This window comes from Eutrema salsugineum, unplaced genomic scaffold, assembly GCF_000478725.1.
Source record: "Eutrema salsugineum unplaced genomic scaffold, Eutsalg1_0 scaffold_8, whole genome shotgun sequence".
NCBI lineage: Eukaryota > Viridiplantae > Streptophyta > Magnoliopsida > Brassicales > Brassicaceae > Eutrema > Eutrema salsugineum.
In genome coordinates, this window is record NW_006256414.1 from 6,904,169 (window position 1) to 6,931,905 (window position 27,737).

The 27,737-nt window shown below is 37.4% G+C and overlaps 1 protein-coding gene across 2 annotated transcripts; it reads left to right on the forward strand.

Annotated features, from left to right (window-relative positions):
• Window positions 1-329: 329 nt before the first annotated feature.
• LOC18009828 (DExH-box ATP-dependent RNA helicase DExH7, chloroplastic) lies at window positions 330-13,217 on the forward strand. 2 transcript variants are annotated; one of them, XM_006392284.2, is made up of 34 exons: window positions 330-679; window positions 784-889; window positions 995-1,185; window positions 1,306-1,359; window positions 1,897-2,047; window positions 2,132-2,538; window positions 2,848-3,066; window positions 3,412-3,523; window positions 3,941-4,129; window positions 4,245-4,321; window positions 4,537-4,659; window positions 4,742-4,828; window positions 4,999-5,099; window positions 5,307-5,364; window positions 5,793-5,858; window positions 6,367-6,452; window positions 6,537-6,720; window positions 7,193-7,339; window positions 7,432-7,533; window positions 7,621-7,773; window positions 8,536-8,640; window positions 8,996-9,136; window positions 9,220-9,309; window positions 9,388-9,444; window positions 9,643-9,726; window positions 9,959-10,057; window positions 10,140-10,280; window positions 10,920-10,990; window positions 11,411-11,480; window positions 11,697-11,789; window positions 11,906-12,115; window positions 12,313-12,405; window positions 12,601-12,723; window positions 12,813-13,217. In XM_006392284.2, exons 1-34 carry the CDS (start codon window positions 383-385, stop codon window positions 12,891-12,893), a joined length of 4,368 nt encoding a protein of 1,455 aa, XP_006392346.1. In that variant the 5' UTR covers window positions 330-382; the 3' UTR covers window positions 12,894-13,217. The 2 variants fall into 2 exon arrangements, with proteins under 2 accessions (XP_006392346.1, XP_024015493.1); XM_024159725.1 differs by having other exon boundaries at window positions 784-886.
• Window positions 13,218-27,737: the final 14,520 nt, after the last annotated feature.

Below are 27,737 nucleotides of genomic sequence, written 5' to 3' on the forward strand. Positions count from 1 at the left end.
TCTATGACTTAAAAACAAAACCGATAAAGATTAGATTGTAGTATCGAGCATACCTAGATGAGCTACTTTAAAATAATCTCCAACACATTTTGACTTATATAATCTTACATTCAATTTTATCATCTAATCAGTTGTTTTATCAAAATAAAAATAATTGTTTGGTCAACCTTACTGTGCCATAATTTGCACCTTACGGTTATTTGTAGAAGAAGAGCAACACTATTTGGGCCTCAAAAACAATACTTGGGCTTCAAGAAAAAAGCCCATAAGATCCAATAATATCTTTTCATACCAGGTGCTGTGTGATGCAATTCAACAGGACCCAAATTTCAATATTCTTCCGCGTCATCTCAGGCTCCGTCTTTGATCGGAGACGAAGAGAATGGCTCCGAAGAAGAAACCTCAGAAGCAAAGCAACAAAGCCGCTGCTTCTTCATCGTCGAAATCGAACCATCAGAAACCATCTTCAGGTCCTAAGCTTCAGATTTCGGCGGAGAACGAGGACCGTTTGCGACGGCTCTTGCTCAACTCTGGCCGCACCGGTCCTCCTGCTCCGGCACCTCTCCATAGCGCGCTTTCCAAAAATCAGAAGGCGAAGAAACTCAATAATGTCTACGAGAAGCTCTCTTGCGAAGGATTCGTAGATGATCAGATTGAGCTCGCACTCTATTCTCTTAGAGTAACACTCTCACCATCTCGCATTTGTTCTCATTTTTGTTTTAATTTTTTCATCTTTGGAATACCTCATTCGATGCCTGTGACAATGTGTATGTTTCGTTTAAGGATGGAGCGACGTTTGAGGCTGCACTTGATTGGCTCTGCTTGAACTTGCCGAGCCATGAGCTCCCAGTGAAGTTTTCTACTGGAGCTTCCCGGTTTCCTACAGGTGGTATGTAATAGAATCCACCCCATAAACACTTGTTAAGGTTGTAATATTCTCCGGGAACTTGCACTGCTTGTTCGGCATTGATGCTTGTACCCATTGGTGTTGCAGGTGGTTCTGTAGGTGTGATTTTGACCTCACGGGAAGATTGGAATGAGTTTTCGGATTCTTTAGTCCAGTACAAGCAGGAGGAACCTGAAGTTTTTGTTCAAGTGAAGGGCAAGCAAGATGAAGATACTCTTAGTTCTGGCCAATCATCTCAAGCTGATTGGATCCGTGAGTATATGAGAAGACAGGAAGAGGTGGTCATATAGAATGCTTCAAAAAATTTCCAGTAATTTAATACAAAAATAATCTGAAGGCGCAAAAGAAGACGATATATAATTTCGCAGATGATTATGCTCATTGACTAAAAATTTCAGGAGGAATTGGATTCTTGGGAAGATGAGGTAGATGGTGTTGGCTCCAGCAAGGAGGTAATTCAGCTCTATTCAAGGCTTCTTTCCATAATGGCAACGAAATGGAATATAGTTCAGTACTTCGTGAGACCAGTACCGTCATTGATGTGGAAAACTTTTTTCACTGTTATCTTGCATGTTACCTTTCATGCATCTTACTTGAGGGTAAATATTCCCTCATGATTTTTGGTATGATAGAAAGATTTCACATTACAAAACTATGAATATCTGGAAGCTCTTGAATTTGGACCACGAATTATTGTTTTGCGAAATAGGTATTACATGGGTTAAGCTTATTAATAATCTGTCAGGGCCGAAGTTTATGGAGCTAATTTATTCATTGTCCGTAGTGTTTGTGGCTCTGCTGGTTGCAACCTGTTAATTTATATATTTTCTTTCCCATATGGTAGAATGGAATATATCTTTATTTGTTTATGATGATTGTGCTAATCTACAGACTTCAGTCAATTAGTTTTGCAACACCATATTGGTCTCATATTCTTGGTTTTGATGTCGTTCTCTATAGTGATATCTTGTTTTCACAAATCATACTAGGTATCTGGTCCGAGGCCTTTCGATGTGGTTGCCAAAGAATATTATTCGGCAAGATCAGATGCTATAAAAGCAAAGGAGAAGCGTGATAAAAAAGGACAGGAGCAAGCAGGCCTAGCCATTCGCAAGCTCAAGCAAGAGATATCTGCTCTTGGTTAAGCTTAATCTTATAGTAATCAATCTGTCAATCATTTAAATGGGTACAGCTTGTCATAAGTTATATGTGTTTGTTTTGCAGGAATATCTGAAGCAACGTTGGAATCTGAATTTCAGCGTGAACATGCTTTTGAAAATGCGACAGAAGAGGAATTAACCTATCCCATGCCCGATAGTGTTCATGAGGCAGTAAGTGCTAATGCTGTCTCTGTTGAGCCGTTAGATGAGCCGGACTTCGGTGCAAATCCTGTTGAGAGCTGTGGATCTGAGGAAAATAAACCTAAAGCTCTTCCCACATGTACCATGGGACAAGAATTAGTTGCATCGGATGATAATTCAGAGGACTTGGAGCTTGACGGTATTTTCTTAGAGGATGTCCCTCCTTCTGAAGCTTCGCCCCATGAACTCCTGGAATTGCAGAAGAATGAAATGATGAGAGAACTACGCAGTGAGAAAAATCTTGGGAAACTAGAGGGCATCTGGAAGAAGGCAAGTCTTTATCAAAAAAGATTCTAGGATATATACATTTTAGCTTTGAGCATAGTAAAATACTATTACAACTAAAAGGTGTTTAATGCTTCTACTGCGCTTATTCCTGCTTGTTAATTTTTCGTTTGTCACATAAGCTGACATTTTGATCCATTAAAGTGAGTTCTAACTATGGTTAATAGATATGGTATTTCCTTCTCTAACTACAACGTCTAAGCTTGTTTTTATCCCCTGCGCTGCTCCCTTTTTTCTCTTGGTGTGTTCAAGTGTCAGCTGTGTAACTTGTCAGCTTTTTCTTTTTTCTTACAGGGTGAGGCGCAAAAGACCCCAAAGGCATTTCTCCATCAATTGTGTCAAAGGTCAGGGTGGGGAGCACCAAAGTTCAATAAAATAACCGCTGAAGGAAGGAATTTCTCATATACTGTTAGCATTCTGCGTAAAGCCAGTGGACGGGGTAAAAGCAGACAAGCCGGGGGTCTGGTAACTCTTCAACTTCCTCATCAGGATGAGGACTCTGAATCTATCGAGGTACACGTTTGATCCATCTTTTAACATAAGATATTCTCTTAAAAAGATGCTGAAATATATATGGTTAGGGCCTTGATACTAAGTGTAGTTAGAGACTCTCGCTTGAAAATTCCAGTTTAATTACTTGATTTTCCAGGTTCTGGGTAAAATAAAGTAGGACAGCTAGAAAGAAAGTTCTCTAGTGTACTATTATATGTCAAACAATTGTTGCTCAAAGTTTTGGAAACCTTAGTTATGAACCTTATCAAAGTTGTAAGGTGTTGACTGGAAATAATCATCAGTGCCTGAATAATATGCTGACCATGTGATCAATATACTAATTTACTGTGCACTTGGGTGTGACAGGATGCACAAAACAGAGTTGCAGCATTTTCCCTTCATAAGATTTTTTCTGATTTACCTGTTCACTTTGCAATCACGGAGCCTTACGCCTCTCTAGTTTTGAGCTGGAAACAAGGTGACTTTATGAATTTTGTCTAAGTACCTAGTATTTACATTTTTTTAAAAATATATATATATATGTATATATAAATATATATATCAGCTATGCCACAGAATTTTAGATTCATTAGCCTAGTATATTATGACCTGTCTGTCTAGGTTTACATTGATGTTCTATGGTAACTCTACAACAACTGTATTTTGCATGAGAGTTTTGGTACTTAATTGTTCAAAACACTTTTGGCTGTTAAAAAGAGCATATCGGTATTGAGTGAAACTATTACCGCATATGAAGTAAAATGGAGGGAATACGACATAATCTTTTGCCAAATGTTTTGCATATCCCTAATATTACCATTCTAAGTTATCGCACATATGTTCTCGTTTTGCAATATCTCTATCACTCTAATACAGTTACCTTGACCTTTCACAGAAGAATTGTTGTCTACCGTACAAAGCACAGAAGAAGATCGCAGAGCTAACTTTGTTGATAGGTTGCTTGAGGCGGACAATTTCAGTTTGAACGTTTCGTCGAGCATCGACGATGCAATTCCAATGGTAAACACCTATCTCGAAGAGAAAGATGACCAGGGCGCTGTCAAATCTAACCACAGAGCTAAACGTATGTTTGTCACGAATTGTATCTGTGGTCGCTTAGTATCTTAAATAATATAACTCTGGATTTTACTGCCATAATCATTAGCAGGAAACATAGTAATCTATTTTCGGTGTTACAGGAAACTCCTCCATAGAAGCTGAATGTATATCCCTCCAACAAAAACATGAAAACAAAAAGAAAATGCTGAAGTACAAGGTACAGGATTCTTGATAATATTTGAACAGAGGTTTTGTTTCTAGATATTGTCAAGAATGTAGTTTATGTAGCTAATTTTCTGCCATATTGTTGTATGTTTAAATCTTCTCTAGACTGATTAGCTTATTCCAGTATGAACTATATAACTTTTTTTTTCAGAATGGTCAAGACTTTCCTTCTACAGCTTTCACAGTAATCCTACTAAAATTTTGCAGGACATGTTAAAAAATCGAACTGCTCTTCCTATAACAGAAGTGAAGAATGACATACTGCAGTATCTGAAAGAAAAAGATGTCTTAGTAGTATGCGGAGAAACAGGCTCTGGAAAGACTACACAGGTTTGGTCTCGTCAGTAGCTCTTTTCGCTGAATATATCTCCCAGCTTACAGTTGAGTCATTTCTAACTGCTACATTTTTCAGGTTCCTCAATTTATATTGGATGATATGATCGATTCGGGGCATGGTGGATACTGTTATATCATATGCACACAACCTCGGCGGATAGCTGTGAGTATTTCAGTGTTAAAATGTCATGCTTCAGGGATTCCTTGTTTGGTTCATACTGATATTAACTACGATACCTTTATTCTCGATGAAGTTTAATGATGTCAGCTAGCCTAGGTTGCAGATATCTTTCTATCTTTTGTTTTTGTTATTAACTGTGTAATATGGTCTAGGCTATCTCTGTTGCTCAAAGAGTTGCTGATGAGCGTTGTGAATCCTCTCCAGGCTTAGATGATTCCTTGGTTGGTTATCAAGTTCGTCTTGAGAGTGCAAGGTTTGCCCCTTAATTCTAAGAATTTTTTTCTTTGGTCTTACTAGTGTATGGTTGCATTTGTCACCATCATCTGCTGTTTGTAATATTATCATTTCTGACTCTACAATATGATGATGGCCTTATATTTTTCCGGTTTTCACTTTTCATGATGTTCTTGGAGTGGCGGATTAAGCAAATTTCCCTTGGCATATTTTTATATTTGTTCAGGAGTGACAAGACAAGGCTGCTGTTTTGTACTACTGGCATTCTACTGAGAAAACTCGCTGTACGTTCCTAATTTATTAATAAGCTGTTCCTATTACATGTTAAAGTGTTTTAGGCCACTGATAAAGATTAAAAAATTTATAAAAAAACATTCTGGTGATGTGGATAAAGGTTAAACATTATAGCTGCATTACGAATATTATGGTATCTAGAAAACATGATCGTATAGAAAATATTACATAAACAGAGTCTATATTAACTAAGCGGAACATTGAAAGTCCAATAGTTGAGGTAGTTGGCGCATCATTAGTAGTATCAGAGGGTATTTGCTGCAAAGACATTTCTAAGAACTCTGTAATTCCAGTTTTTGAGACACTGCAATGCTATTCCGTAAAGCATAATGAGAGACGGCACAGTAAATATTTAAGATTATAATCAGTAATCTTTCTTATTGTTTTGTCTGTTTGCTCGTTTGTGCACTCCTTGCAGGGGGATAAAACCTTGGACGATGTTACACATATTATTGTCGATGAAGTGCACGAGCGGTCTCTTTTGGTGAGTTTTGATTAAGTCAGCCACAAATTAGATCATTGTTAAGAAAAACAGACACGTGATTAGGGGTTCTACTTGAGAATCCATATAGTATCATCTAATGAAAAACTAGAATTCAAAACCTGCTAGGTCAGAAAACTAGGATTTTAGCAGTACTTTTAGAATATGCACATAAAGTTAAACTCCACTACAATTCCATCGCATCTTATCATTTTCAACAGCGAATTCTTGGTGGTGTATACCTTTTTCACCACTTTTTTCTCTCTTCTGGCTTCGTTTGACACTACTTTAGAATAAAGGGATCATATGTATTGCTTCCATGTTTATTCTGTGCTGACAAGCATTATTAGTATCTCAAGCTTCTCTTACCATAAAGAATGCTAGATCTGTATATCAGATTTTGATACGCCCATTTTGCAAGTGTTGAACAATCTGACAGTTGTTTGCCTTTCATCCTTTTCTTAAAATCAACTTGTGGGTGAGAAGACTTATTTTCTCATATTCATTTCAGGGTGATTTTCTTCTCATTATTTTGAAGAGCCTGATTGAGAAGCAATCAGGCGATAACACATCACGTAGACTGAAAGTTATCCTTATGTACGTGTTGTGACTTTTATTTTTCAAGACAGATTATATATAGTAGTAAATAGCATATTAATCTATTCTTCCGATGCCATTCAGGTCCGCTACTGTTGACGCAGATCTATTCTCAAAATATTTTGCTCATTGTCCTGTGATTACTGCTGAAGGACGAACACACCCAGTTACTACTCACTTTCTGGAGGAGATTTATGAGAGGACTAGGTACCTTCTAGCTCCAGATTCTCCCGCTGCACTAAGATCTGATTCATCCATTAGAGACAAGGTATCTAAATTATTCATGTTTTCACTTTGGCCAGCGCCTCTCATGTTTTTCCGGCATCTTTTCCATTTACCTTTTATGGAGTCTGCACCAGTGGAGCAATTCCTTTGTATGACTAAAAATAGATCGTCGCAGCTGCTAGACACTTGCGTCTTGATTTAGAGTTTTCTTCTGATTTTGTATTTGAGTATTTTCTACTGTGAGAAATGTTTCATTCTTATTAATATCTTTAACTATTTGCAGAGCCAAAATATACGACCAGTACAAAGGTCGTTTATGGATTTACCTCTTGGGGCCTGATACGAAATGATGTTTCCATTTTTGTTGGGCTTAATATGTATATTCCTTTTGATTTGATGTGTGTTGTATGATTCTGACATTAGGATTCTAGTGCTTCCGTACGGATACTCCCATTTAGCTTGTACTTATTAATCTTTGGATGTTGTGTAGTTAATATTGGATTTGTTGTCTGCAGCTTGGTTCTGTAAACGACCGTAGGGGACAGAAGAATCTTGTATTGGCTGGCTGGGGTGATGATTATTTGCTTTCAGAGGACTGTCTTAACCCGTTTTATGTTTCCAGCAATTACACCTCATATAGTGATCAAACACAACAAAATCTGGTACGCTATATTTCCAATTCTCCATTTAGAGTTTCTGTTCCGTTTATTCTTCTAGTTATTCTGAGTCTCGATAACTAGTGAATGCCGTGCAGAAAAGATTAAATGAGGATGCTATAGACTACGAGCTCCTTGAAGAGTTGATATGCCACATTGATGATACTTGCAAGGAAGGAGCCATTCTTGTATTTTTGCCAGTAAGCTGATACTGAGGTCTTTCGGGTTAATTGAGAGTCAATCATCTTGTCTATCGCGTCAGATTGAAATTTGTTTGGTAATAACAGGGAGTGTCAGAAATTCACATGCTACTCGATAGGTTAGCTGCTTCGTATCGTTTTCGTGGACCTGCTGCAGATTGGCTTCTTCCTCTACATTCTTCTATTGCATCTACAGAACAGAAAAAGGTGTTTCTGCGCCCCCCTGAAGACCTACGGAAGGTGATTTCCTGTAAACATCTATATAAGCACGATTGCTATTCATGTTTAGAATGCCTAGTTTCCTAGAGTTGAGTCACTTTCGATTCATTTTTCCAGATGGGAAAATTTGATGGCTTTATCATTAAGTTGCCTTGCTTTTGCATTTTGTCTAATGGAAAACAGTCGTAAGTTGTTGAGGGCTCTAGGCTGAGTGTGTTGAATGCATGATCGATGATCGTTAAATCAAGATTCTAGCTCATGCAACTACTTGTTTCCCTTAATTTCCACTAGTAAATGAATTTGAGAGATATGCACAATAAATAGCAACAGTTGTGGTTTAAAAAGTTAATAACATAGCATCACTTATGGTTAAAAAGTTGATATGTTCCATGGACAAGTTTTTCCTTACCACCTTCAGATTGCCAAAAGGCTTACATTTATTTTGGTCTTCGTGCAAGTTTTCAGTAGAATACTATGTGAATTATAGATCTCAAAGTTAAGAATAATATACGGACAACAGTTTAGTTCATTTATGACTCGATGAGAGGAACATTTACAAAACATGAGAAGATGTAGTCGAAAAGGTTTAGTGTCTTCTTAAAAGTTAACTCCAAATTCAGCCGATTGACGTATAATGTTAATCATATGAGTTCTGAATCCCTTTCAACAAATGCATGTGTTCCCTATTTGCTGAAGATATTTTCCATAAACTAAACCGTTTAGTTTGCATGGATTTTTGCAAAGCCAATCTGATTCATCTTTTGCATCATCTCTTATGTTCAGGTTATCGTAGCTACAAATATTGCAGAGACCAGTATAACAATTGATGACGTGGTGTACGTGATTGATAGTGGCAAACACAAGGAAAATCGCTATAATCCACAGAAGGTATTACTACTGCTTGTGAATGAGTTGCATTTTCCATTTACGATGATGCTTGTAGACCAACATTCTTGATTTTCAATGTTTGTTTCCTTTTTTAGTCATATGTTTTCTGAAAATAAATTGTCACATTATGCACATTTTGTTGTGATATTCGCATACAACCCCTTTCTTGTGAAGTCCTTTTTCTAAATTGATATCCGCTATTTTGGAATGTCTATTACCTTGTGTCTTGAAATTAACTTTTAGTTCTCCATACTGAAACCAAAAGCTCCTTGTATCTCTCCTTGTGATTGCGTCATGATCATTGTATTTTATCTCCGAGATGTCAATTTGGGGCTCTATTATTTTATCATCTTAGAAACTGTCAAGCATGGTGGAAGATTGGATATCTCAAGCAAATGCAAGACAAAGAACAGGAAGAGCTGGACGAGTCAAACCTGGAATTTGCTTTTCATTGTACACACGACATAGGTTCGAGAAGCTAATGCGTCCCTATCAGGTGTTATTCTTTTAAGTCCTTTCTTGGTCTCTTGTTCACTTGGTTATAGCCCCTAAACTCATCAGTTCCATCTTGATGACAAGGTTCCTGAGATGTTGCGGATGCCATTAGTAGAATTATGTCTACAAATCAAATTGCTTGGCTTGGGTCACATTAAGCCTTTTCTGTCGAAGGCAAGCGATATCATTTTTAGTGACAAAAGACACAACATTGTCACCTATCTGATTCTTCTTTACACTTGCTGTCTTTAGGCTTTAGAACCTCCGAGTGAAGGTGCTATAACCTCTGCAATATCATTGTTACACGAGGTACCATGTAATATAAGGCTATAAGCCTTTTCTCCTTAAGAACGCTTAGTTCCTGTGATCATTCATATTTGATGCATCCACTTGGACATATAAATGATGTTTCTTTAGTGCGGTTGATTAATATTCTTTCCGTTGTAGCCTTCAGCTATATTCATCTAAATTTTACTGAGTATTCTAAATGAAACCTGTCATCTTTAGGTCGGTGCTGTTGAAGGGGACGAAGAGTTGACACCACTTGGGCATCATTTAGCAAAACTTCCGGTTGATGTGTTGATTGGAAAGGTTTACTTCAGTAACATTACTGTTGCACTTCCTTGGTCTCTGCCTTCTCGTTTATATTTATTCTCTCCTCACAACATCTAGCCTCGTCTCATCATATGTCTCATTTAACATCCTTAAGAAAAATTCTACGTATGTTTCAATGTCTTGATCATTGATGTAGGTAACTAGAGAGGCAGAGAGCTCATCATGTAATTATTTCCACTATCTTGACTACATGTTTGAAAAATTGCAGATGCTGTTATATGGTGGTATTTTTGGTTGCTTATCACCTATTCTCTCGATTGCTGCTTTCTTAAGCTATAAAACGCCGTTTGTATATCCAAAAGATGAGGTACATTTATACTGTCTCAGAGCTTTGCTGATTTTCATAAGAAAGTTGTCAACTAACTCTATGTTCCGTTCTTTTTTCTTAGAAGCAAAATGTTGACCGGGTGAAACTTGCTCTTTTGTCTGACAAACTGGAGAAATCAAGTGATTTAAACAACAATGACAAACAATCTGATCATCTCCTTATGATGGTTGCATACGAAAAATGGGTGAAGATACTGCAAGAGGTTTGTGATGAACGGATATTCGAAATTAGATTCTCTGAAATGTGTTGTAGAATCAGTATTTAATTCACCATCGATAGATATTTCTTGACTTTGATAGATGTCTGTATATCTGGATTTAGATCTTAGTAGCTATTATTTTGTATACATCATGGCCAAATGGTAGTTTAAGTACAAAATTTCTTAGTTTCTAAGTTAGAGAAATGTTCCAACTCTAAGAACCAATAATTAGAAGAAGAAATAAATCATGTGACTGACAATACACGCATAGAGTAATTGAATGACATCTTGGAGAGAGAAATCTTTCTAAGCTTCTTAACAACTAATTCATTAGAGAGAGAGAATTTGAGGTTGGGTTGGGTCATAAGTAAATTTTGAGGTTTAAAGCTGAGTGCAGAGATTAGTCGATGTAGCCTGAATTTAATATAGAAGAAAAGCTATTAATTTCACTTCTAATTAAGAACCCTTGAACCATGGATTTTAACTTCACGTTTCTATAGCATACTTGTCCATGATCTTGAGCTGTTCATTGGACAGTCTGAATAAAGCGTGGATGGATCAATTGATACTGGGTTGATCCATCCATTTAGCACAGCAATGATCTGCATATTGACATGGTCTATATGAATTTGATGTCTTCAGAGAGGAATGAAAGCCGCACAGAGGTTCTGTGAATCAAAGTTCTTAAGCAGCTCAGTGATGCGGATGATAAGGTACATTGTATTCCGATGCTATAACTTTTCTACAAAAGATCTCCTTAGTAGAAAAAATGACATTTTTATATATATTGTTACTTCCTTTCTATGCTTTTTCTCCTTTGTATTCTTGTTACAAGGAATAACCTTCAGTTTATGGAAAATTTAAGAAAGCTAAACAAATAATGATTATCTAAACATGCTTTAAGATGTTTTCTGCTGCCTTGCAAGTTGCAAGCTTGACTAAGGATGTAAAAGTATGGGAATACTGTGTTGATGCCTTAAGTACGGAAATAATAGTAACTTAAACCTATGTATTAGTAGGAAACTTTTGATATATCCAAGAGTCTCTGAAAATCGTTCTAGACTTAAAGAATGCTCTCACATTATCTGTCTTGATCCATCAAATCTTATTTGTTGCTTTCTCAAAAATCTCAGAGACATGAGAGTACAGTTTGGTACATTACTTGCCGACATCGGGCTCATCAATATTCCTAAAACAGGAGAGGTAACTTATCTACCCATTTGAAACATTTGGTACCTATGCATAAGCACACATGTGTCTGATCTTACATGGAAGATCCATTATGCACCAAAACATTGAAATGATTGTTCTCAAGTTTTATGTTACAACTCAATAAGGTTCATCATATTTGTAAACTTAGCAGAAAGAAAGCCGAATATAATTAAATTTGATCAAGAATCGCTTCGTTTCTTATCATAGTTTTCGGGGAGAAAAAAAGAGAATCTTGATGTCTGGTTTTCTGACCAAACTCAACCTTTCAATATGTATTCACAACAACCTGAAGTCGTTAAGGTAAAGTACATCCGGTGCTCTGCAGCTCAGATATTTGCTCATTTGTTGTTGAAAAAGAGGTTCTACGTGATTATCTATTTGGTGTGTACCTGAATTCAGCTGTCAAATATGTATAGGCTATACTATGCGCGGGGCTATATCCTAATATTGCAGCCAATGATAAGGGAATTACAGAGGCAGCGGTTAACAGTTTAACAAAGCAAGGAAACCAAACAAAGAGTTATTCAGCGTGGTACGATGGCAGAAGGGAAGTCCATATCCATCCGTCTTCTATAAACAGCAACTTCAAAGCCTTTCAATACCCTTTCCTTGTATTTCTTGAGAAGGTAATATGTGAAGCATTTGATTTTACTTTTATCCCTCTGATTTGTATGCCTCTGGAATTTCATACTTGGCTTCGAATTATATCATTTGATGATATTGGACAAACATGGTGACTTGTTATTCAGTTTGATGTTACTAGGCAGATTCTGGTGTAAATTTGTAACCATCTAATCATATGGGTAATTACTATTTCTTGTAGGTTGAAACGCACAAAGTATATCTGCGTGATACAACCGTTGTTTCTCCTTTCTCCATTCTACTTTTTGGCGGCTCGATCAATGTTCATCATCAGGTACTGTTAGCCATATCATGTTATTCTGATTCTTATTTTTCAAACAATGAATTGAAAACGTGGCCATTGATGACACAGAGATCTGGGGTCCTAATGTCCTACACTAGCTTCTAAGACTCTTTGGCTCTTTTAAGAGTTACATGTCTTTAGAAAACGATTGCGTGTTGGATAATACTTAATTTATCTGCCTTACAGAGTGGAACAGTCACCATTGATGGGTGGTTGAAGCTAGCAGCACCGGCACAAACTGCGGTTTTGTTCAAAGAGCTTCGGTTAACCCTTCATTCTATTTTCAAAGATCTTATCCGGAAACCCCAGGTTACATGTTCAATCCTTCGTTTGATCTACTCAGTGAAGTAAGTAAGATCATGCCTAATCTCTCCTCTTTCTCTTCACGTTTGTTGCAGAAATCAGGTATAGTCCACAACGAAGTCGTCAAATCTATGGTCCATCTTCTTATAGAAGAAGGCAAACCTCAACACACATGAACTACAAACCAAGATTTTTAAGGTAAAACATGTGCAAGACGCAGTGTTGTGATACTACTAACACTCCCTATAGCTAATAAAATCTAAATTATTTGGGAAGTTTAGATCTTTATTTCCGGGGAAATGGTAACAGGCTCATCATACATAATTAAATGGGTCATGTCCCTTTTCGGCTTACCAATGTCAACACAAAATCTTGCAGTGAGGTCACTATCCGCTTACAACATGCTTAGAGCATCAACATTGTCACATCTCATCAATGTATATGTCACTCACACTTAACACCCGGATCCTGGGTTTCAAAAGGAATTAGACTAAACTACCGGTATTATATAAATCTAAACCAATATTTCTTGAATAACTCTTAAATTTTATTCTAAACCAAACTAATTCTAAGTCTTACAATAAAAATAAAATAACTTAAAAAATCCAAAAACAAATAAAAAACAATGTTTTAAAAGAAAATCTGAAATAATTCTTAAAGCAATAAAAATCTTCCTCCATCTCTAAAGACATATCACACTAGAGCTACTCGTCTAGTTTCTCCCAAACAACATCACACTTACATTCATCACACTCACCTGCAATATGAATTTAAAAGAGAGAGATGAGTAATTTAGGAAATTACTCAGTGAAAAACAAACCAGACTTTTTTCCCAATCATTTATTTTTCACCAACATGTCAAGTATAAATCCAACAAGCAATAAACAAGCACCCTAGTAATACACAAACAACTAACACACAATTGTAATGTCTCTAACCCGCCCATCACACAAGGCCAACTTCCCAGTCACACAGACTTAGGACTCACATCTCCCATGTCACACAGACATAATAATAGGCCTCAGGTCACACAGATAGACCTTAGGTCACACAAACTATGGAAGGATTGGCGTACCTTCCTTCACTGTTGGGCTACCGCTATTGTCACACAGACAGCAATAGTTCAGCAAACAAGTCCATACCTCGGCACATCACCACTGAGATGGACACCTGATCTAGCTATGCTACCAATCACTAACCACATATTAGGGTTATCAGACAGACATGCTGGTTTTTCCTCTAATGAGATCCTAATTTATTTTATTTTATTTTATACATGGATCTAGATAGATGCACAAGGAAACATCCTAGGCTCATCAGATCTAGACCCCACACACCAGAAGAAGAAGACAAATGAATAAGAAGGAGACCCTAGATCTAATCCTCACCTTGACCTAAAAGCAGATCTGACTTACGGAGAACTGGTGGCAAAGGTATCAAGGAGTTTCTGCAAAGGAGGAGGCTGGCGAACAGTCTTTCTTCTCTCAGCAGGAAGCGGCGGCGAGCTCAGGCGACAGCGGCGGCAAGCTTCCCTCTCTATCTCTCTCTCTTTCCTTTTGCTTAGGTGGCTAGAGTAATCAGAATGAAAATGAGGTTCATTCTCATTTAATTCCTCATTTATATATGGGGATAAATTTGGGTTTAGGGTTTAGCTAGATGCTAAATCAATCTTGGAGAACCATGAAGCTCCTTCTAACTGGTCCAATAGCTCATCAATTCTCGGCAAAGAATATTTGTTCTTGATGGTCACCTTATTCAACCCTCTGTAGTCGATACAAAGTCGAAAGCTCCCATATTTCTTCTTTACAAATAACATTAGTGCTCCCTATGGCGAGCTGCTTGGCCGAATAAATCCTTTATCCGTCAAGTCCTCCAACTGCTTCTTTAGCTCAGCCATCTCTGCTGGTGCCAACCGATATGGAACTTTCGAAACAGGGGCTGTCCCTGGTTCTACTTCGATAGTGAAGTCCACTTTCCTTTCTTGGTGGTGGTCCAATCAATGGCTCAAATACGTCCACGTATTCATTTGCCACTGGTATCTCCTCAAGACTTTTGTTTGCTCCCTCTCCATCCATAGAGATCGTCGCTAAGAATGCCTCACATCCTTCCTCCATAAGATTCTCTGCATGAATCATCAAGATGATTGGCACTCCTGTATTAGTTTACACTCCTTGAAAAACTAACTTCCCTCCTAGCTGTGGGAGATAAGCTCTCGACTTCCGAGAATTCAGGACGACTTCATAGTGCTTCAGCCAATCCATCCCAAGGATAACATCATAGAGGCTCAACTCCATTTCCACTAGGGTCCATGGAAATCCTGCACCTTCCAATACAATTGGTACATCTACATGTACCCCAATGGTCCTTACTTGTTTATTTCCGGCAGTCTCCACTGCCTTAGACTTTGGAATGAACTTCCCATAAAAGGTTCAACACTTAGTCAACCTCGGGCTCACGAAGCTATGAGTGGCACCCGTGTCGAACAAGGTATATGCAATCGCGCCCCCAACTGAGACTGATCCTACATGATTCATATGTATGTCTAGTTATGCATTTCCATTCTACATTCCTATTCACAAGCAACATATATAATCACTTAAGCATTTACTTACCAGCGATCGGTGCGGCTCCCTCAGGATCTCTAATGGCGAAGACACGAGGTCCAACAGCCTGTCTCTTAGCTGGTGGTGCTCCTGGCGCTGCTCCCCCTTCCTACAATCCTTCTTGAAATGACCTAACCTCCTGCAGCGACTTGCCAAGCCCTGCAGCACTTGGGCAATTTCCATGATGAAACACTCCTCCACATCCATGGCACTTAATCACTCCACACTGTCCGGCGTGCCTCTTCCTGCAATGCAGGCACCCCAGATCATTCTCGTTGGCTCTCCCTGCTGCCATATCATCCCAAGTCCTCTTTGGTGCCTCCTGAGCACGGGATGCTCGGCCTTGACCCTGCCTGGTCCTCCTCAGCTCCTCCAGATTGGCTTCCTGAATGGCAGTTGTCTCCACAAGTTCCACTAATGTGGGGTACCTCCTCACAGAACATCTGCTCCTCAACTCCAACCTCAAATTCTTCATGAATTGGTGGACCAAGTCAGCCTGCATGAAGTGCTTCTTGGAGAATCTCCTCAACCTGTTGAACTCCTCCTTGTACTCTCTCACAGTGCCGTTTTCGTGACGCAGGTCTTCAAAGGCACTCTCCATCTGGTCCAAAGCTTCGGGCGGAAAATACTCTCCAGCAAATGCTTCTTTGAAATCATTGTAAGTCAAATCATAGCGACCCTGAGTTGTTTCCACCACACCTTCCCACCATATCAGTGTCTCTTCCTTTAAGTACTGAACGGCTAAGTCCTTCCGGTAACCATCCAGACATCTCATGGCAACAAAATTTCTCTCCAACTTCTTCCTCCAGTTATCTGCAGACACTAGGTCAGACCTCCCGCCGAATGTTTCCATTCCCATATCCTTCAAGTGTCTCATGGCCTCATAATATGTCAGCCCAAACACATTAGCAGGCGCAGGAGGCGGAGGCGGAGGCACATACTGCTGCTGAAAGAACGCTGGCGGCTGCACATTCTGAGGCTGAACAAACACTGGCGGCACAACCACAGGCAGCAGTTCATGCACTGGCGGCAGAGGCACATGCTGCTGATGCTGCGGCTGCTGCTGTGCTGAGCATTCACAACCACTCCCTAGTTCAAGTGGTCATACATCTCCCGATAACAGCGCAGATCCTCCAAGACTGCAGCATGAGCTGCTTCTGCTGCTGCAGGCACTTGAACAGGCACATCTCCCGCAGGATTCTCAGCCTGCTGATCTACTTGAACTCGGTTCACACTTCCTGTCGTGTCAGTGGTCTCCTCATCCCCACTTGAATGACGAGCTTGGGATCTGGTGCGCACATTCCTGGCTTTCGGAGGCAGCTACATTGCACTACACGAGAAAACAGTTAAGTCAGTCTGGTCCCGTAAAGACTGAACTTCCTGCAGATAAAAATTAAAAACAATAATTAGAGAGGCTAATCTAGGTGGTAATTTTTTTTTTTTTGAAAACTCGGAAATATTTGAAAACTTTTGAAAACTTAAAAAAAAAAAATTTATTCCCAATCCCACTACTCTAGACTTAACACTCTCTCTATTCCTAACTCAAACCTAGTCTTTGATTCCAATTGTAACACCCCGATCCTGGGTTCCAAAAAGAACTAGACTAAACTGGCGGTATTATCTTAACTTAAACCAATATTTCTTGAATAACTCTTAAATCTTATTCCAAACCAAACCAATTCCAAGTCTTATAATAGAAATGAAATAACTTAAATAATCCGAAAATTAATAGAAAATAATGTTTTTTAAAAAAATACGAAATAATTCTTAAAGCAATAAAAATCTTCTTCCATCTCTGAAGGCACACCACACTAGAGGTACTCGTCTAGTTCCTCCCAGACATCATCATAGTCACAATTATCACACTCACCTACAATACGGATTTAAAAGAGAGAAGTGACTAATTTGGGGAATTACTCAGTGAGAATCAAACCAGGCTTCCTTCCCACTCATATTTTTTCCAACAACATGTCAAGTATCTTATATATAAAAGTTGCTCAACTTTCTTCATATGCTTGACACATCAGCATTGGAGACACTTGTCACTTAAATTTTAATTAATAAATTTTAATATTAAATTTTAAAATATTTAAAAAATATAAAAATTTTATTTTATTAATTGACTCTTAACTAACATTTATATTAATGTTAAACAAAAATTTATGTCATAACTAATTAAAAATATTGATAGATATGTATTTAATTTTTATATAGCTGTAGATTACTTAATAATACTCAAGATATATTTTAAATTATTTTTTTAAGATTATTTATAATAAAATATTAACAAGTAACAAATGAAATGATGATTATATTAATTTTAATTTTTTTATTAATTGACTTAATTAATATTTATGTAAATGTTAAACAAAAATTTATGTTATAACTAATTAAAAAATTGATATTAATTTGAATATAACTTTAAATTATTAAATAATATTCAATATGCATTTAAATTAATATTTTAAAATTTTTTAGAATAAAATATTAACAAGTAAGTAAGTAAAAAGTGATGATTATATTAATTTTTATAAAATAATAAAAAAATTCAAAAAAATTGAAAAGAAAAACCCACATGTTACGTGCGGGTATTCACCTAGTAAATCTAACAAGCAACAAACAAGCACTCTAGTGATGCACGAACAACTAACACGCAATTGTGATGTCTCCAACCCGTCCATCACACAAGGCCAACTTCCCAGTCACACAGACTTAGGACTCACATCTCCCATGTCACACAGACATAATAACAGGCCTCAGGTTACATAGACAGGCCTCAGGTCACATAAACTATGGAAGGATCGGCGTACCTTCCTTCACCGATGGGCTACCTCTATAGTCACACAGACAGCAGCTCAGCAAACAAGTTCATACCTCGGCACATCACCACCGAGATGGACAACTGATCTAGCTATGCTACCAATCACTAACCACACATTAGGGTTATCAGGCAGACATGCTGGTTCTTCCTCTAATGAAATCCTAATTCATTTTATTAGATTTTATACATAGATCTAGATAGATGCACAAGGAAACATCCTAAGCTCATCAGATCTAGACCCCACACACCAGAAGAAGACAAATGAATAAGAAGGAGACCCTAGATCTAATCCTCACCTTGGCCTAAAAGCATATCTGACTTATGGAGAACTGGTGTCAAAGGAATTAAGAAGTTTCTGCAGAGGATGAGGCTGACAAACAGTCCTTCTTCTCTCAGCAGGCGGCGGCGAGCTCAGGCGACAGCGGCGGCTTCCCTTGTCTTCCTCGGCGGCGGCAAGTTTCCCTCTCTCTCTCTTTCTTTTTGCTTAGGTGGCTAGGGTTATCAGAATGAAAATGAGGTTCTTTCTCATTTAATTCCGCATTTATATATGAGGATAAATTAAGGTTGTTGGAACGGGCCTGGTCATAATAGGTTTTCTCTGATTGGGCCAAAATTGGGATGTTACACACACAATAATGTATGATTGTATTAACCCCTGTAACTAAACATGCATACTAAGTCCTCTTTTCACAGTCAACTCTCAATGCATACGTATTCAAACACTTCGACAAGTAATTCTGGTTATTAGGTCATCCTTATAAGTAAATGATTTCATTCGCGCAAATCGTGTAACAAGCATCATTCACACAAAACATATAAGTCTATGTAAATATATTTGGTTTAACCCTAGACTATTTAAAGAAGGATAACAAATCGCATACAGGGAAGTGCAACCAAGTCCTCACCTTGGCCTTAGAGACGGAGAGGAATAATGCGGACATGGGGATGACGAGGTGGTGTGGCTGATCGGAGACGAGGGCTGATCGGAGGTGATGGTGCGGTGGTAGCTAGGGAAGCTTCGAAGAATGAATTGGAGGCGAGATGCAGTGGTTGGACTCGAGGAAGACGAGACAGTTCAAAAGAGGCGGAGGCTGGTCGGAAACACAGCATCTCTGAGGTGGAGATGGCAGATCGGAGATGTGGCGGTGCTAAGGTTTTGGATTGAAACCCTTAAATTGATGACTTACCGTGCAAGTTATGATATAGGCTCCTAAACCCTCGCTGCTGGAAGTGACAGTGGAATAGATTGTGGATCGCAGAGGCACGGGAACGGAGGAGGGGAGGTTGATCAGGGAAGGGACTAGGGCTTCCTGCGCAAGTCACTGGTTATTGTTTTCCCCTAACTCGTGCTATTCAGCTTCAGGCCTTCAGGGGTGACAGATAAGAGCTCGGGCAAGGATGGTCCCGGTGGTAAGCAGCAACGGGTACGTGAGGTAGCCCCGACTGCAAGATGGCTTGAGATCGTGGCTTCTCGGCTTGCTTCTCTCTTAACGTCCACATGATGCAGCGGCGAGATAACTGTAGTGGCACGCGGTGGAAGCTGCGGTGGTCCTCCTTTTCTATATTGTGGAAGATATAAAATAATTTTTTTTGTTAGAATGTATTATAATTTTATTTTCTCATTGTTTTAAGACCCATTATACTATAGTTTATTTATTAAACAAGAATTTTTTTAAAACACATGTATAAAAATATTTAAAAAAAAAACAGAATTCTAGGTAGATATCCACTCAGAAAATATGATGTGGATGATGCATAATGGACATATAACGTGGACATGATTGCGTGGATATGCTTTCAATGAAACATCTACTCAAAAAATATGATGTGGATGATGCATAATGGACATATAACATGGACATGATTGCGTTGATATGTTTTCATTGATATATTCGACATGGATATACATTTTACATTGTCTATAACCTATCCACATGATCCACGTCCACCTATGGACAATGTAAAATGTATATCCATGTCAAATATATCAATGAAAACATATCCACACAATCAGGTCCATGTTATATGTCAATTATGCATCATCCACATCATATTTTCTGAGTGGATATCTACCTAGACTTCTGATTTTTAAAAAAATTTTATACATGTGTTTTTGAAAATTTTATTGTTTGATAAATAAACTATACTATAATGGGTCTTAAAAAAATAAGAAAATGAAATTATAACTCATTCTAACAAAAAAAAGTTGTTTTATTTCTTTCACAATACATAAAAATACAAAACAAAACAGTTGGAGAAAAATAATTATTGTTTTTAAAATCTGGGTTTAATTTGCTATCTACTTCTTCGAGTCCACCTTATCGTATCCACGAAGTGCAATTTCGGGTTATTTGGGCGTAAACAGTAAAATAAGTTACCTAATAGCTGAAAGTGTCTTTTAGTGTAATACATGTTATAGAAAGTGTCTTTTAGTGTAATTATCTCTAATTAGATAGGATAGCATTCTGCAGAGTCTTATTTAGGTCGATTAAAACCCTTTTTTTTTAATAATGAGTTAAGACATCGAACCCCCCTCATCAAGCTTAAACCACACATGTTCTTTTGAACCACACCAATAAAACTTTTATAGATTCTGACAATTTTTTTTTTCAACACCACCATAACTTTTGCTCGGAAACTTTTAGTTGAGTTCATTATCTCTCTTTTGTTTTTAAATTTTGAATTGATTCTTTTTCTTTCAGAACCTACCTAGAAAATCTCATTTCAAAACTCAAACTCAACCATCAGAAACTCAATTTCATTTCCCGACATCCACATAATTCTCTACTCTCTGTTTTTACGGCGAGGTCTCGTCTGTCCATCTTATTGCTCCTCTCCTTTTCTACGGCGAGGCTCTACCATCCCTCGTTTTCTCCGGTTCATCACCTTCCATAATACTGCCGATTTTTTTGCCTGCCAGGTACTTGTGCCAGGTACCGCTTTGATATCTGGTTTTCTTCTGCTTCTTTCTACTACTTCTGTTATGTTTATTGTTTTCGTTTTTCTTCAGTATTGTGTCCTTGTTCGCTATTTTTCCACATCTGGGTTTCTGGATTTTGTAGATCTAGGATTTTCAAATCTTTCTTTATGTAGTTAACTATTTACACCGTCTTTAGTAATCGTCTACTCGTGATTCCTACCAATTTGTACACTGCATTTTCCCACTACAGTTGCCTTTTTGTTTGTTATCCACGTCTGGTTTACAACGTATTCAGATCTATGATTTTTAGATCTTACCTTTGATATATAACTATTGTCATCGTCGTTAATAAATGTCTACGCCCGTATTCAGTTAGTCTATAAAACTACTATACATGAATAGTCAACTACTCATTTGAATAACGATAGTTATTTACGTCACAATAGTAATTATTTAGTCAGTAGCTAACTATTTGTCTGTTTTATTTAGTCAGTAGCTAGTTATTTTTTTTTGCTCACTTCTTCGATTTCTGGTTCTCTATAATCAACTTTATTTCTAGTACTTCTGATTTTTGTTCACTGTATTCATCCAGTTCCGTCAACTTCTTCGTTGTTATCGATATATGATTCTCTTGATTTTGAAGATCTAGAGTAGTTAACTATTTTTATATGCATACTGAGTAAGTAATAACTACATTGAATATCGTCATTAGTAATTGTCTACTCTTATCGTCTATAACAGATACAGTAAACAACTATTCCATATTCAGTTTACATAACTATTATGCACATATAACCAAGTACTAATATAACTATTCATAGTTAACTACGTTACAATAGTAATCAGTTACAATAACTAACTTTTTGCCATTTTTCTTTTGTAGGGATATGTGTTCTCTTCAACAATGTGAACCCACACCATTCACAAATAATGTGCTTCTCCAGATTCGCAATGCACTTGTTGATGTCTTTGTAAGGCTTCCCAGAGAATCTGCAGAAGATGCTTATTCATTTGCTAGTACATGAAATGTTTTAAACCAAATATTCAAGGAACCATCTGTCATTAGGGCGCTCAATGATAACACCGTATTTTGATCACTTTTATGGATTGTTTTGAAATACTTTTTTATGTTTTAAATTGCTTTCAAGTTCTTTTTTTACGTTTTTCTAGTATTTGTAGTTCTAAGACTCTTTTCAGGAAACTTAGGGAAAAGCTTAGCAAAATGGATAGAAGACAAGATTTTCAGCTCAGAGTCAAACCGTCAGAAGTTCACCCCCGATTGAAGGCCTTCTCACCGTCTGATCCAGCTAAAGTTTGGAGATCTCAAAGATGGAAGTATCAGCTTTCCAGCACACTTTACAGCTTGGCAATCCAATGGTTCAATCAAACGATACGCGAAGAGCAAGATGTCCCGTAAACCAACCGGCAAGCATTTCCACCCGCGGCCAACAGCCATTTCACCTTGGTCAGAGGCTTCCCGACCGCGGCCAGCCATTTATTCCCCGCGGTTGCGCACATCCCAACCGCGGCCAGCCAACTCCGAGTTCGAAGGCCATATCATTTTTTCAGCCTCAATTCCGGAACCCTAGACACCATAGAGTATTGAAGACTATAAATACTTATCATTTAGGTCGTTTTTAAAGAGAGAGGAAGAGAGACGAAATTCTTTAGAAGAATTTTACTTTAAGCTTTTGTTTTTAGGTTTTAGGGAGAGAGAATCTATCTCTTGAACCCTTGTTCTTTCTTTTTCAATTTCGGTTTCTGTTCTACTTTTTAATACTATGTTTTTGATTTCGTTCATCATGTCTGAGTAGTTTTATTGTTGGGTCTAAGGGATTTTCGATAGGGATACATATGTTCGATGAGGATTCCATGAGCTATTGAAGCCGAATCTTAGAACTTTTTCTTCTGAATTTATTTTTACTGCGTGAGAGTAGCGTCATGAACTACAATCTGATCCAGATTCTTGGTGACACGAAAGTGTTCATGCGGTGTCAGATCTAGTTTAGGAGAGCAAAACAAACATAGGAGTGGAAACCTACCTATGGGCGATTTGTGAATACTGATGAGTCTTAAACATAATGCATCTTTTCTCTTCCAAGGCCAGAGTGGAAACCTACTGGTCAGGGTTGAAAGAGATAGTTGTCTATGATCATGACAGTGGCGTATTCATACGTCCGTGACTCTAGTTCGAAAAGTTTAAGCTAAGATCTTATCAAATTTACTCTCTAGCAATGTTTTGAATCGTTCATACCCCTGAGAAAACTTCCCTGAAACCCAGCGCCTTCTTTCCTATAGATTTAAACCAATTTTATTCAAGTTTTAGTCTAGTATTTTCATTCTCTCAGTCGATTTTCACTTAAGCAATTAGATTTAGCCGTTTTTCTTGTTTTTAGTCGTTTTTGTTAAGTTTAGTGATTAGGTCATTTTAATTCCCGTATTTTCTCGTTAAGATTAGTTTTTACGTTTTAAAGACACCACCAAAACCCCTACAAAAATCGCCTGGTTCTAGACTTCCTTACTTTATATTTCTTTCGAAGGCTTTTGCAGGAAATATCCTCCTTCCATGTGGATTCGATCCCTAAGTACTACAATCGATCAGCTGTGCACTTGCGGCTATTGATTTCATTTGGGGTAAAACTTGACAACCCTCACCACACGACACATCACTCAACCTATCTACCTTCATTAAACAGCCCAGCTTGATGAAGTGTTACCCTGAATTCTTTGAGTCAGCGAAAATAGAAAACTACCAACAATAAACTTTGAGTAGTAATCTAATCGAAATAGACAATTATTAATACTTACTTAAGTATTAGAATCAACTTTGAGTTGTATGGAGAAAGTAAAAAACTACTAATAACTGATTTTGAGTACTAGCTATCTAATCAAAATACGTTACAAAGTAGTCAACGTCTATGTGTCATTCAAATGAACCTTCATTTTAAACAATTGGTCACCTACTAGTAGTCGTCTACTATAAATCTATGAACACAACAAACGAAAGAATTAGAATTGAAAAGGACGTCTATACTGAAGTGATAGATGACTAGTTAGTATATGTCTATTTACTTTCAACTTTGTGCAACTATAGGAAGTATCGTCCATAATGTCTCACACTTTCAGAGTGAGAGAATGTTTGTCTGAAGGGGATGAAACTTTTTTATAAAAATAGTTGTCTACTACATAAGCACATACTCTGAGCAAATAATCTTCTATGAAAATAGTGAACTATGGCCATAGAGTTACCATTGTGATCCCTCCCAAGACATATGCTGCAAAGCCTTGCCGCATTTCTCAAATTCTGTGTCATTCAAACCAATTGGATCTACCACAAAGTAGTCAACTACAACTCAATATAAAAAAGTTGACTATGTTAGAAACACTAAATAGTTGACTACGTTACCTTCATTTCTCCTTGGGATGAGATCTTTATTTTCTTTTATCGACCATGTGGTCAGCGCATTAATGGGGGGAAGTAGTTCCGAGTCACCAAAACATACATATGTTGTTTCTGGGTAGAAAGGTCTTTCATAAAGGGTCTCCAAAAACTGGTTGTGTATACCTCTCCCATAACCTTCTCCTTTACAATGTTTTCATACTCATCATGGTCGATAACAACCACCTACATTTTAAACATAGTCATATATTAGTAGTCATCTACTATAAATATATGAATACAACAAGCAAAAGAATTAGAATTGAACAGAACATCTATACTGAAGTGATAGATGACTATTTGATATATGTTTATTTACCTTCAACTTGGGCAACCATAGAAAATACTGTCCATAATGTCTCATAATTTTAGAGTGAGGAGATATTCATCTGAAGATGCTTTTTTTTATGAAAATAGTGTTTTACTACATAACCGCATACTCTAATTAAATGATTTTTTTAAATAGTCAATTATGCTAGAGTTACCTCAGATTTCAAATGATTTGAGCAAAAAAAAATATCGTGTATAATTTCTTGAGAAAATACAAACCATAAAGCTAAATTACAAAATTAGATTAATCAAATCAGCCCTGCATTACTTAAAATTCACTCCTTCTGAATATTGTGTTTAGAAAAAGAAACAGAAAAGAAGAGGATGAGAAGAATAACGGAGAGGAAGAGAAAATTGGTGGAGAGAGAAAATAATAATTAATTTAGTCTTACACACATATTATAAAACGACAATAAATATTAATGTTGGTTAAAGTTTTTGTTGCTATTGTTCAAAAAAGCAGATAAAGTCTCGATCTTTCTAAGTTTTTGTTATCCCAAATCATGTCAGAAATTTTTTTATCCAAAATCATAGATTAAAGGGTATTCAGACTTTTCCACCTACTTTTTGCAGTTGACTACTGCTATATAATGAATTGACGCTTTCTTATGATAATTAGCTAATTTGCTTACCAAAACCTATTATTCATGCAAATCACCCTTTATATAGATTAGTTTTTTTTCTGTTTTTTCTTTTTTTGCTCTCCTCACTTTCATGAACCCATGAGGGCATAAACACCATACAAATTTATCGGTCCAAAAAATTTGGGATGGGAAGAGTCCCATTGGTGCCCCTTGGATTTTATGGACTCTGTGGAAACACAAACAAACTTTGGATTTAAAGGAAAATATTTTCTGGCATTTTGGGGTGGTTGGAAAAGCCTATGATTTTCCGATGTAAACCAGGTTACAAGCTCTATGACTTCAAATTCAACAAAATAGATCTGATTATGATAGGTCCCTCCTCAGAACTAAGAGATTGTGAACATTAAAAACACAATAAGAGTTTTCTTTTTGCAAATTTCAAGTCTGATTCATTATCTTAACCATGAGGCCTTTAAATACACCTAGGAAAACAATTGATCGATCCTACAAATATGGAGACCCCAATGTGAGCATGTGCTAGATAACAAACAATTGGTCACCTACTAGTAGTCGTCTACTAGAAATCTATGAACACAACAAACGAAAGAATTAGAGTTGAAAATGACGTCTATACTGAAGTGATAGAGGACTAGTTAGTATATGTCTATTTACTTTCAACTTTTTGCAACTATAGGAAATATCGTCCATAATGTCTCACACTTTCAGAGTGAGAGAATGTTTGTCTGAAGGGGATGAAACTTTTTTATAAAAATAGTTGTCTACTACATAACCATATACTCTGAGCAAATAATCTTCTATGAAAACAGTGAACTATGGCCATAGAGTTACCATTGTGATCCCTCCCAAGACACCTGCTGCAAAGCCTTGCCACATTTCTCAAACTCTCTGCCCCCAATGCTCGATTTGCGCATGTATATCAGCTCCTGTTAAATTTTCAGATGGAGGGACATGTACACTTTTGTTCTTCCTAAATAACCTCTTGTTCCTCCGATATGGATGGTTATCCGGTAAAAACCTCAGGTGACAATCAAGCCAACAGGTTTTTCTTCCATTTTAGCTGAAACACATCAGTTCGATGAAGACAATAAGGACAAGATAACCTCCCATGTGTAGTCCATCCTCATAGCATACCATAAGCGGGGAAATCGCTTATTGTCCACATAAGCACAGCCCATATAGTAAAAATTTTCCCTGTTGAACAGTCATAAGTGCGAACGCCGGTATACCATAACTGATTCAACTCATGTATGAGTGGCTGCAGAAATACATCGAGAGCTCGTTTCGGATGATTGGGACCTGGAACCAAAATATTAAGGAAAAGAAATTCCCTTTGCATGCACATATCTGGAGGAAGGTTATAAGGGGTTAGGATTACTGGCCATAATGAATATTGTCTACCAGACATACCAAATGAACTATAACCATCAGTGCACAGACCAAGATAGACATTCCGTTTGAACTTAGCAAAATCTGGGTACCGTATTGAAGTGTTTCCATGCCTTTGCATCTGATGGATGAACAACTTCTCCATCTACTTGTGTATGTTCTGCATGTCATCTCATTGATGCAGCTGTCCTTTTAGATTGATAAAGCCGTTTCAACCTATCAATTATAGGGAGATACCACATACGTTGGTACGGTATCCTTTTACGCCCACCAGTTTGCGGCCTGTATTTTGGTTTTTGGCAAAATCGACATTCCTCCAGCTGATCATCATCTTTCCAAAAAATCATACAACTGTCAACACATACATCTATCATCTCAGAAGGTAGACCAAGACTAAAAATTAACTTCTGTATTTCATAGTATGTTGCCGCTGCCAAGTTATCCTCTGGTAGATACTCTTTCAGAAGATCAGCCCAATCATCCATGCAAACCTCAGCCAGGTTATGATCTGTTTTAATTGATATCATCTTAGCTGCCAACGATAATTTAGACAGACCTTCTCTACATCCTTCGTAGATTGGCTGATTAGCATTGTCTAACAAATCATAAAATCATTTGACATCTACATTAGGTTCCTCAACAGCATTACCAGTATGCGTTTCATGAAATGCATCAGTCACCATCTCATGCATCCTATCATGATCTAGACCTTGATCAGATTGATACTGATTAGGCTGATGACCATAATTCGATTCATCAAAATCAACATGACCTTGATAATTACTACTACTACTAACAGTATTCCCATGAGTATTACTGTCATATCCTTCTCCATGTAGATACCAAACAAAATATTGCGGCATAAACCCTCTATTTAATAAATGCGTCAACACGGTTTGGTTAGTGTATACCTTGT